At 38.9% G+C, this 12759-nt stretch overlaps 1 protein-coding gene across 1 annotated transcript in view; it reads right to left on the bottom strand.

Annotated features, from left to right (window-relative positions):
- Nucleotides 1-734: 734 nt before the first annotated feature.
- The window catches only part of MYO3A (myosin IIIA), a 120600-nt gene continuing 108575 nt past the window's right edge, over nucleotides 735-12759 (bottom strand). Inside the window, exons 32-35 of the mRNA XM_008639318.2 lie at nucleotides 8538-8647; nucleotides 5948-5988; nucleotides 4051-4191; nucleotides 735-2180 (exon numbers count right to left, since the gene is read on the bottom strand). Coding sequence (XP_008637540.2) covers nucleotides 2075-2180; nucleotides 4051-4191; nucleotides 5948-5988; nucleotides 8538-8647 — 398 coding nt within the window. The 3' untranslated portion in view covers nucleotides 735-2074. The remainder of the gene's footprint in view (nucleotides 2181-4050; nucleotides 4192-5947; nucleotides 5989-8537; nucleotides 8648-12759) is intronic.

The following is a 12759-nucleotide window of genomic DNA, read 5'->3' as shown; positions in this document are numbered from 1 at the left end:
CGGAGCCTTGCGCGACCCCGCGGCTGCCCCCGCGTGTCCTCGGAGCTCCGGGGCACTCCCGGGGGCTTCCCGCGACATTCCGAATTGGGGACCATGGTGGAGCTGCCATCCTCGCTCCAGCCCTGAAGAGGCAGAGGGCCCGGAGGCCAGACGGGAAGAGCACGAAAACAACTGTTCCCATTCCCTTCACGACGTCGTTTCTGAAGGCAACCAAACCTCCGTTTTCCACCCAGCCGGGTGTCCGCGGGAGCACGGAGCCTTTCCCTGTCGCGGCTGCCTCTCCTCTGGCACCGGAGAGATTTCCAGCCCTGGCCTTGGAGGGAGGCAGGCGGGACCATACCAGGCCAGGATGTGGCTCTGCCGAGAGCGCTGGTCACGCAGGGCCCCCAGACTCCTCGCAGCCAGGCCCTGCGGCTCCCGCGCTGTGTTCAGCCGGGGGCATCTCTGCTTTCTGCGGGCATCTGCATGGTTACCAGGAGTGTCCCGCCATGAGACATCACAGAAATGTCTCAATGCTTTAAAACACTGCCGTGGTGGGAAAGAAAAAGAAAACCAGTCTAGGCATCTCTTCTCGTGAAATTAGTCTGTTCTAGTTGCCGCATCACATTGGTTTGCACGTAGACAATAACTCCAGCTTTCCACGGCCAGAGGCTGCTGTGAGCCCTTCCCTGCCTTGCTCACTCATGCCCCAGCCCATGTCAGCTCTGGGTGTAATTCAGACACAACCAACCGTATCACTGCTTTGTGCATTTTTATTTACTTTACCGTTTTAATAATACATGACGAAGCGACTTTAAAACGGATTTCAAATTTTTAACAATTTATAGCAAATTTTACATTGTAGCACATTTTAATCTGGTGCACAGCTTTGTAACTAGTTACAGATCAGGAAGCAATGGTTATCTGTCTCTGGGGGAAAGGCCAAATGTGCGTGGGGAACAGACAAAACCCAGCCCCTGTAGCTGACTGCTGCCGCCAATTGTCACATTTAGGAGAGCTGAGGAATGGAGTAGGATCAGGCCTTTATGCTGGCATCGTGAAATTTGCCTTCTCTTGCTTTGCAGCTGGGAACATGCAATTATGAATCCTGAAAAGAAGCGCTGCAATTATCTGTGTGGTTTCTCTGAAATAAGGTCTTTTGAAAAAGGAATCAGGGGGATATTTGAACACCGTGGCTATTGCTTTTATTTTCATTTAATTTCTAGTGGAACTGATTAAGAATGATCATTACATTTCGGCAGCTATCAACCAGAGAGTGTATTTCTATTCCTTTCTTGGTACCCCAGAGATTAAGATTCCTAAAAGTCTAATGCAAATGAGAACAAAGCAAACATGATTTAAAAGTTCATCACTTAGTCACAAAGCTCAGAGACAGAGGAGAGGGCTGGATGTACTTCCCATAAATGGACATCTCCAACATAAAGATTATACACACAATATTGACCTTTAAAACTGGCTACTAGGTTTAAAGTAAAGTCAATAATGAAATAAACTGCCATAGTATGCTATCCAATTAATTGTATATGTTCATTTTAATTAGAGGGACACTTGCCACAAACAGGTTATCCCAAAATTTAGTCAGTGTAAACTAAAAGCAGAAATTCCCCCATGATGCTCCTGTAATTTTTTTTCCCTGTAAAACAATTTATTAGAAACAATAACTAAGGTTTTCTGAAGGTGCATATGGGTATTTGAAAGCTTAACTAGGGAACTATAAAGTAAATTATTATTTTGATTGGATGAGACTGATCAAATGAAAAAAAAGAAATATGCACTGAGGAAAGGAAACTAGATTTAAGCTGTTTAATGTCTAATAATTTTAGGATGTAGCAGTGGTACACAAAAGAAAGCTGATTTTTGTATTAGGGAAGGATATGATATGTGACTGACAGTGTCCCTTTGCAATGGTGTTGGGCTGTAAACCACAGTAATTCGTATTCACATGAACACACACGTAAACTTGAAACATTGAAGATTAAAAAAAAAAAAGGAAACACATGGTATAAAATGATTTAAAAAAATTATGCTAATAAAAGCCAAATGGCAGCAGGAACAGCAGCAGCAGCTAGAATGGCTAGATAAGGCGCCGGCGCTGTGAGGTCTTCCGCAGCAGTCGTCTGTAGTCATAGGGATTATCTTCGGCTTTACTCTCTTCCAGGGGTCTTTCTGCAACCCTCGACCTAGGGATTAAGCACAGAAGTGTTTTAGAAATTAAAGTCAAAACATTTACCTTGGCAAACATTCCTAATCGACTGCTTAACCTCCACCCTTGTGGGGGGAAAATAAAAGGAGAAAGAAAAAAAATCAGCTAACTTTGCTAGGCCTCTTCCTGTGCTGCACAAAACAGGCACCTCGGAACAAACACATTATGTGCTAGAAGCAGATGAACACAGAAGAACAACATGTTCTTCTATGAAGGAGACATAATAAAAGGACATAAAAACATTGAGAGGATGGGGATGCTTTGCAGTAGCATTTGCCTGATGGTTACTGCACCAGATTTTTAGTTGGCATAAATTAGTTTGCTCTGTATTTAACCTGCCTGTGGAGCTCCCTGTAAGTGTCCATCTCATTTTATTTTATTTTCAGATGGCAAGATGCATTTTGGATGTCACCTCTGACAGGCTGGAATGGTGGTGATGTGGCATCAGCTGTTACCATGAAGCAAGATTAAAAATAAAAGACAGTTATTTAAAAAGTAAATTACTCTGAAATAATTACAAAAATCTGTAGTGTTCTACACTAAAGGTGCTCCCACCACTGGTCCTACACCAATGTTGAAGGTAAACTGCCAAATAAAAAATACTCAGTGCTTCACTTCTGTAATTGAAATGGCTGTATAGTCTTTATATCCTTGTGACCCTATTCAAGAGATACTGAAGTGCAGAAATGTTTACTAATTGCATCCATCTGCCCTCTGAGGTAACTGTTAATTTAAAAGTTACACATATTTTGCTTCACTATGGCTACTTAGGCTGCAATCAGAGCAGCATATAGTAAAGGGTGAGAAATTCCTTTTAGTAAACTCAGTAGCAAGGCTTTCATTCACCTACACCAGATTCAGGGTGACAGATTTGGTGTAACTAAACACCTTAGAAATGCAACATTTTCTAATGGTTGTAAACTGTATGGTAATTCCCTGATATTATTACTTTTAATTACACATCTTCACAACGCTTTCCTGAAACTAATTTAGATCCTGTGTGAAAAAAAGCCAGAAATGAAATACTTAACGGGCACAAAACATTCTACATTCTAAATGTTCTACAAACATTTTCTCTGTTACTACAGATACATTTTCAAATTCAGCCGTCATTCCAGGCTTAGTGTTTCCCTTAAGACTTTGACCTAGATAGTTTTCCAAGCTTTTCTTATATTTAGGAACATGTAAGAAGATACAATTATATTATTACAGATATGTGTTTGCATGTGCTGTGTGTGTGGGTGCATTGGCAAGAGTGGGAATATGAATTTGCTTAGCCTGGCAGCAGTCACCCTCTATGAAGTCTACGTGGGAAGAGAGGAAGTCGAGTGAACTATCCCTTTAGGGTTTTTCTCCTTACTGTCCACCTTGGTGAGGTGCACTCAGGCTACAGACACCTGTCCTGCTACAGGACAGCAGGAGAAGGAGGCAGTCCAGCTGGAGTCTTACCTGCAGAAAACATGCAGAAAGTCTGGCACACGTCCACCCTATTTAAAATCTAACTAATCAGAAATACAGTTTTTAGATTCTGCTTCAGTTTAATTTTATGTTAGATCAGAGATGCAGAATGTCTGTCCATCTGGCCCTTGGGAAACCAAAAACTAGCAGGTAGGCTAAACACCAATCACACTGGCATTTATCCCTCCTGCATGGGGAATGTTTCAGATATTCCCATTTTAAGACAGGAAATTTTCAGCTATATGTTTTACAAGTTGATTTGGTAAAATTCCATGGATAAATTATGTGCAATTTGAAAGTGCATTTCTTTTCTTTTTATTAGTCTTTTGAATATCTCAACAAGGATATACAGTATTTATTTTTTCCTATTATTATTTTGTATGAATTACCGCTCGGTAGCTCTTAAAATGGAAGTCCTGCGCTCAATTGGGTGTCTCTTCCTTCTTGTGGTAGTACTGCTGTCCTTGGAGGTGGAGTCAGTGGAGGAGATTTCTTGGTAGTAGATATCTAAATCTAGCACTTTGCTCAGACTGTCAATAAATAAGAACACTAAGTTAAATGGTTAACTTGTCAATATTATTTTCAACATACAAACCCAAGGCAACCAAATACCATTATTAGTTCTGTTTATGTGGTGAGGATCTAAGGAGAAACATATATAGGCACCAAAAAATCAGTCTCTGAAGTGTGACTACTGTATAATGTAGATATTGAGAATTTTGAAATGCTAAATATTTTTATATATTCATAAAGGAGACACAGATGACTGAAATTGTTTGGGTTTGCCACTAGACTCAGTGGAGAGGCATTTTTATGGTGTAATTAATCTGGCCTATTTTAGATACCTCTTTGAGCAAGAAACGAATAATTTTCCTAAAGATGACTATTTTTTTCTCTGAGTATAAGAAGAGAGTCTAAAGCAACTGGTTCTGATACGGGTGTCAGTAATGCAGATATCTCTTATTTTGTTAGGTGAATGCTATCCTGAGTATTATACATACAGAAAAAATCAATCCCAACATCTAGTTTAGAATGGCTAAGGAAAGAAATAATATCCTAAAAAGAAACTGAACAGAGAAATTCAGAATTCAATCTTCACATTGTTAGAAACCAGAAGTAATTAATTGATTTCACTTGCTATGTTCCACTAATATGGAGTCATCACATGAAAGAAGATGCAGTCAGGGAACTGGTTAACTAGATTTAAGATAAGTGAAACCTAACTGAGGCCAATGAGAGAAAACACTAGATTTTGGTGTAAACACTAGATTTTTTGTGTTACAGGCTTTTCTTCCCCGAGACTAGAGCAAATAGGTGTGAAATTTTTTTAGGATCCAAATGACAGGAGAAAAAAAGCTGAAAGAGACCAAACATGGGGGACATCGACATAAGGTCAGTCCTTTAAGCTGCAGAATAATCAAGTGCAATTTAAACTGTGGTTGAATGAAGCTCAATGCTGTGAGCACATTTTATATAGATGTAATGCCATGCAACATCCTTTAAGATACAAATTTTAGCTATGGAGTTTGTATTCTGCAGCCCTAGCCAAGGATAGTGCAGAGAGTCCATTCATCTGTCATCTATGAGCAGGCTGCCATTGCACACATGGTACCACAGCAGTGCCACTGAGGGGGCAGCAAAAAAGCCTCAGTATAGAAACACAAATAAAATAAAGCTTTGATGTATGTCAGGAGCTGTGAACCAGGTCTGCAGCACACGTAAGGATCTAAGATACAGAAAGGCAGAATATACCTATTGCTTCCTTTCTCTCTGCAGAGATCCATCAAAATAGGTTAGTTACACTGTGAAGAAACCACTTCTGGTTCAAATTCCAAGGGCTACTCTTCTTTAGCTGTTATTATTAGTCTTTGTTTTAATTTTTTATTATCTATTTCCAAACACTCATATATTTTTAGAAGAAAATTTTGACAAACTTTGTATTTTTGCTAACAAAAAAGAACTGGTTGCCCATTTGCTTTGACTAGAATTTTAAGCACCTTCAATTATTTTCTGTGTCAGAACTATCTTTGATATGGACCTTATCTTAACTTATTATAATGCTTGTGTTACCATGGTAAACGGCCATGTTTTAGGAGAACTGAATGACTGAATTCTATAATGGATTTTAGTCAATGAAAATTGCATATTTTAACTTTGTATACATGTCTCCTTGTGAATCACCAAATTACCATTCTTTTTTCAATGCTTTATTCTCCTGGTTGAAGTACAGCTAAAAACTATTCTAGAGTACTGGAATGACAATAGTGAGATAATGAAGAAAATTACCTTTCTTTTCTTGGTTTCCGTTTTTCATCTTGTATTGATTTCTAAGAAAATACAAAGCAATTAAAAATACGAAAAGGAAAGCTTATGCAAACATACAATTCATCAGTGTTAGGTAGGAGAATGGTATATATTTTTCATTAGAAGAAATTCTAGAGAATGAGCAAGTGTGCCAGAAAAATCTCTTTTAAGAACCTTTGAGACGGAGAATGAGATCAGCATCGCTGCTCCCAAATTTGTTGCCATACTGGAAAAAAAAACCAAAAACCCAAAGTAATGATGATCAGAACAGAAAAAGAAGATCTAAAACTTTCAAATAGCTATAGCTGTTTTAATGAAGTTGACAACACTATCTCACTGAGGCAAATTTACTGTGATGCCATGAGAATTTCCATGAATAGAAGCAATGCAGTGGAAGGAGGCATAATCCTATTCTCATTAATGCCAATGTAGGATTCACACAGGTTTAGTAGAATAAAATGGACAAAGGCCCCATTTAAAAACAGTATACTAGGTGGCAAAAGAACATTTAGGATACAAGATTTCTAAAAATGCACAGGAGAGAAGATTCATAGGGAATGTGAATAATTTCTTATCTCTAATAGAGTTCTATCCCTACAGCCAAAACAATGCTATGCTGCAGCATCACACTTCAAAGGCATTATTTTTAAGTACTGATGGTCTTAATAGTGTTTCTTGCAAATGAGTGAAAACTTATTAGAATTCGTCACTGTAAAGTCACCAAGAATGAGAAATCCTGATGGACTTCAGTATGCAGGCAAATGAACATGACACATAATTCCAAAATGATAGGCTGATTTAAAGAAATATACCCCAAAATAAAATTCTACTGCTTCATATGAACAATGGGCTATTGTCAGGCTTCGTTTATACCTGTATACCCTTCAGGTCATTTGATATGCAAGGAGACAAGTGAGAATGTAAGGTGTCTAATTAATGTCTGTAGCATAATGTGAGAGAAATATCTGATTTTGCAGAAGATAGAGAAAATTTTTTAAAAATGCACGGATATTGTGTTTCTTCACTTTCCTATGATCTGGGCTTGATAATAATCTGTGAATGCCTGAAGGTCACAGAGATTTTTAATAAGGTAGAAAATCCGTAATAGCTGGGAAAGCTGACTGCCCTCTAAAGCTGACTGCCATCTAAAGTTAGAGCTTCATGACTTACTCAAGGTCTAAGAATTTAAGAACTAGTAAGTCTCCTTTCTAAGCTCCAGTATAGATATTTACATTGAACCTTTCCCTGACCAGTGAATTCCATGTCAGGAAGACAGCCTTCTCTTTTTCACACCTTCTTGAAAATACAACTAATTGAAGGTAATATTGATTAATATCTTGAAAATCTGCTGCTGAAAAATTGATTAAAAATTTCCTGGCATTACTGCAGTTTTTGTTTGCACTGATGTCATGGCTGTTTTCTGATACGGAGCTGGCCATGTAACAAATTAGCTCTCAGAAAATACCACGTTCCTGACTATAGTCTTAGCTTTCTAAACAGGCATTTACCTCAGAATTACCCTTCTCCTCAGAAATTTCCTAATACAAATTCTGTATCATGCCTTTCATTTCAGTCCTTTATCTCACCAATCCTGCTTTCACAAAACAAATTTTATTCTTACATGCAAATTTATTTCTAAGAATGTAATTTCTTTTCAGAATATCACAGTTCCAAAGCTGTGTTATTTCAAAGTCCCAGAATAAAACATAGCTGTATTTGTCTTTTTTTGGTATGCCAGACACAACTGTCCCTACAGGCCCTGGTGACACCTTCTGTTGAAAGGAGAAGCAATTGCTATGGTTAGTTTATTAGCTGGGTTCTCACTGGCTGTTAAAATAGGTCACTAAGATACAGGCACCTCAAGCAAATCAGTTTAATTGCTTTTTTTGTTGGGAGTGCTTTCTGAGCTGCTTTTACATTTTCACTCTTTCTGCTTACTTTCTTGCCTTTTTTTCCTATATTTAAGGGCACTGAAGTCAAGAGGGGAAAGCAGCACTCGGTATCTGAACTTGGACCAAAGGATATATATAGAGACACTCAAATCCATTAGTCTCCTGAGCAGTTGGTATTTGCCAATGCTTCATAATCACAATCTGACACATTTGTAAAGGAAGTTACAGTGTGCATACTAATACAGCTTATTTTAGTATTTGCTCTCTCTGCAAGATCAAGCACTAATTTAGAGGCTCAAAATAGCTCCAAACAAACCTGTGACTCTCCTGGTTCTCTCCTGTGACTTACAAAGAAACTATGGAGACAGGGCACTTGATTTGGGTATTGAAAATGCAAATGCTGCTTATACATAATATGAAAATACGTATGTTTAGGTACAAAAGTAAATACTGGTCTGACATAGCTGCCCAGTCTGGGTAATTCTGTACTCCAATTTCAAGTCTCGTTTGAAATGTGACATTTGTGGCATGCCTCCTTTCAGCATGACACAGGTTTTATGTTGCATAGGACACAGGTTTTATTTTGCATTAGAAAAGAATAATGGGAATTGGGCAATTAGAAAGATAGGTTGGCGGGAATTATCTGACGGTTTTAGCCCACAAAAGCTTCCTAAACTCACATGTATTAGAGTGTAGTAGGTGGAGTCTTCTGGATTATTTAATGTCTTGGGCTTCCGTGGCCTTCTGGGGGGCCTCTGCATTGGGCGAGAGTCTTCTACTTTGGCCACAACTGTAAAAAAGCAGAAGATAGAAACACTTATTTCTTCACAGAATGGGAAGCTTTTGGAAAAACAGGAGAGAATTTCACCAAAGAGAGAAAAAATTCCACATAGCCACTTTTACTGCTTGCAATAACTCAAGAAAGCAACCGGTCTGGACATTTTCATCAGCAGAGAATGGGTTTATTCTTCTGAGTCCTGACTGTCCACAGGGACAAATGCCACATAATGAATGCTAGGCTGGAACAGCCCAAAGGTCTGCCTGGCACAGGCCTCTCCTGAAAAGGGCTGATGCTTCACATTCAGAAAAGGGCTCTGAAGGGTAATGGCTACTGTGAGGCCACTGCCTCATAACAGGGACCTGTGCGGCAGGGGTGATGTTTTTTCAGACTCAAGTCAATCTTTAAGGTGCTGAATGAGGGAACTAGCATTAGGCCTCTGTTTCAGAGGTTGTCCTCTACACTATCATAGTGAAGATTTTCCTCCAGGTCTCCTGCTGAGGCTTTTCATCTCAAGCCAAATCACGTACCACTGGGCAACACAGCATGACCATGTCCATCGCATCCAGTGTAGTCTATGTTAGCATACTTGAATTCTGGTCTCTATTTCTACAAAAGCTTTCTGCCAACATGTGAAAAATGCCTTCACTCTAATAGAAATGAAATCAAGATTTTAACACAAAATGGCAGTCTCCCAGTTCAGAGTTAGACACTGACTTGTAGATTACATTGGCTGGCACATAGAGAAGTAGAAAAATACCTTGGGTATTTGCTTGTTAAAAATCTATATGCAGTTCTGACAGTGCTAGGATACAGGGCTGCTTGGGTTCATATAGGCTGTATGTCACAGAGACAACACAGAGCGCAGGGTTCCTAATGCCTTGGAAGACCACAGAATTGACCCTGGAGGGACAAGGGACCACAAACGTACAGCCTGGTGAGCCTGGTCTCCTTCCCTTCAGCTTCAGCTATAGGAAAAGTTAATGGGGTGACAGCAATTCCTTTATGATGAAGGAGAAGGGGGTTGCACAGAGCAGAACACCAACGATAGAAATGGGTCATAGGGACACATACAGAGTAGTGAATGAAGTCACAGCACAGTGAACTAAGTGTCTAAGGTATTTTGCATTATCCAGTGAGGTTTGATCTTGCCCTTGTCCCATCACAGATACACTAAGGACAGCCCATGAGAAAAAAACATCTCCCTATTCATAAATTAATATAGTGTGAGATTGGAATGGGGATCTAGATCCCAGTGAATTACTAAAGTGTGTTTTGCTGATATAATCCACTTTCACACAAAGTGACTTTAACACCATTTTCTTCCCCTATGACCATCACAAGCCCTTTCACATTATAAAAATAAAAACTCCCCCATGTACAGCAGACATCTTTTTAATTAAGAAGGTAGCATAATCATTTAAAATGAGAAACGATCAGTGATACATCAGTGTTGACTCCTGCAAAATTAGCTGTTTAAGTTTTTTGTTATGTGTGATAAATAAAGGCTTGTAAAGGTCATGGGTATATAGAGGAGCCAGAATGAATAATGTTAATTTAAATTGTAGTTGGATAATGATTACATTTATTGTTTTAGTTCCTTATCTGAAATGCAGACTGCTTCTTCTGTAATAAATAAACAAGTATCTTTTTAACATTTTGCACTTGAGAGAACAATGGTGTTTTTCGAAGCCAGGTTACAGCCATGTTTAATTCATGTGAAAAAATGAATTTTAGATGCAATAAATTCATTTCAGTTACCTGTATTAAATATAAGTGACATTCCTTGATTTCAATAGACTTGACTGTGCTCTTAATGTGGGCTGTTGCTACCTTGCTGCATTTCAAATGGGCCACCTGGAGTTATCTGACTTTCCATTTGTGAGAGAGAAAAGGCATATCTTCCCTATTTTATTTTTAAACACAACAAGAGTCCAAAGTGGAAACACTATTGTCTTGGGGTGACTTTATGATGTATCCCCTATCGCTGCTCTATGCCCAGAAATTAATTTTGTGCCTTTCTGTGTCTTTAAACTGAGCCCGAGAGGGGGGAGAGGAAAAAACTGAGCGAACTTTTCAAAGCAGTTGTTTAAGGACATAGATATACACAGACTCCTCTGCTTCTGCAGCAGCAAGAGTGGAGGAAGTGCCCTGCTTGCTTTCCAGCCAGCTTTCGGCTCCTTTTCTCCAGAGGGAGATGGAGAGTTGAACTTTGTTTTCCTGGGACTTTGGTTTTTCCCTTCTTCTCTTCTGGACTGTTTCAACATCAGAACACATCGGGGGAATTTTCCACCAAGGCCCCAGAGGTGGGCCCGCACCGACCCAGCTCCGAGGAGGAGGAGAGAGATCACACCTACAGAAGGACTCTGGAATTTTCCCAGGTTTCTCTCCACAGTGAGAGGTTTTATTATTTAGCATTATTACCCTTTTCCTGTGTGTTTGTTAAATAAATAGTTTTTATCTCTTTCACTTTCCTCTGAGGAAAATTTATTTTTTCCTGAACCTTTAGGGGAAGGATGGTTGTAACCTGCCTTGTATCAGAGGATATTTTCCTCCAAATTTGTCCAAACCAGCACAACTACCTTAAAAAAAATCCTTAAAATTCAGTGCTGTTGAATAGAAACACCTAACACCCTGTCTGTAGGATATTTTCAAAAAATTTGTCAAAGATCATGAAAATCTGAAAAAAGAAATGAAGCCAATTTGGGGGCTCTAGGAAAATCCCAATGAAAAGGTTCTCATAATGCCTAAAGATTTTTTACTGTCCCCTAAGAATTCACCACTGTGTATGCTGTTACATTATTTAATTCATCAGTGTCAAACAGATAAAGCATTATTGTATTCTAGATTACAATTATTCCAACTTAAATGACTTGTATACTTGTGTGCTCTGCAAAGAAGACTGCTTTTTACATTCAAAAAATACCATTTTGACAATGATAAAGGTTTCAGTTAAAAAAAAAAGCTTTTCAGTTCAACTCTTGTGTTGTACATATGTATAAGCTGTGCAAAAGAATTGAGGGGACAGAAATACCATGTTGGGGCAGGCAGCCTTCTAAGCTTGGACCTCCATTGTTCCTTTTAAAAATTAAATATAGGGCTGAAAATGCATTTCTGAGTTTTGCCTCCAAATTACACAGTAAGGTTTTGCTTTCTTTGTTTCACCAGAAAGTGAAGCTGTGATTTCCTTTTGCACTTAGATTTGTGTTCACTGCTACCAAAATTCAGCAGATGTGGTAGTTATTTGTATTGGATAATACAAAGTAAAATTTGCTTTTTTATTAGTTTCTGATAAATACGGAAATCATTTACTTGGTAAAATTTAAGGTTGGGGGTGCAAATTAAATACACAAGTCTGGTAAATGGTGAGTTTGATGGGCTTGTTTTCCAGATGGCCTATACCTTTCTGCAGGAGGCAGTGAAGCAGAAGGGAGGAGTGAAATAATTAATTTATTAACAGGGCAATTATGTTGCTTCTGTATTCCATGACAAAGAAAAGGTTTTTATTGAAGTCCAATCTCTCCATAGTAAAGTACCTTGTAGCTTATTTTTCCTTAAGACTTCAAGTGTGTCTAGCAAGATCTGTGCTTTACATGTAAAAGGAAAACTGATGTTTCCCTTCTAACAGTCGTTTAAATAGGTATTTTACAACAGTGGTACAAAACCCATTCACACTGTAGCTGTCGAAGCGCTTCAGAAGTGCCAGGTTGGCACTATCATCCCTATCCTCCTAGAAGGGTAAATAAGATGCACAAAGACATATCGAGACTTGCTTAAGGTTACATCACAGCTAATCATTAGCAGAGCTAACGAGCTGAATGGAGGACTGTGCTGAGACTTTCATCTCTGCCGCCAGCCCACACCTTGCTGTTGTACCTGCCTGAAGAGGTGCTGTCAGTGCTGGGACACACCTTAGGAGCAACACGTAGGAGAAACTGGAAACTTTGATGCAACACAGACATTGCTTTTTAAAGGGTTTACCAGGAGGAAGACAGATTGAATAACAGGTTGGAATAGGGGGATTTTCCTCCTCAGACTTCCCAAGTGTATCCAGTCAGTACTTGGTTAGTCAAAAAAAAAAAAAAAAGAGGTTGGTCCAGTGATGATAATAAACATTAAAGTTG

The sequence above is a fragment of the Corvus brachyrhynchos genome, unplaced genomic scaffold (assembly GCF_000691975.1).
Source record: "Corvus brachyrhynchos isolate BGI_N302 unplaced genomic scaffold, ASM69197v1 scaffold167, whole genome shotgun sequence".
In the NCBI taxonomy this organism is placed as follows: domain Eukaryota; kingdom Metazoa; phylum Chordata; class Aves; order Passeriformes; family Corvidae; genus Corvus; species Corvus brachyrhynchos.
Note: the sequence above shows the minus strand (reverse complement) of the source record. Positions and strands in the feature narration are given on the sequence as shown.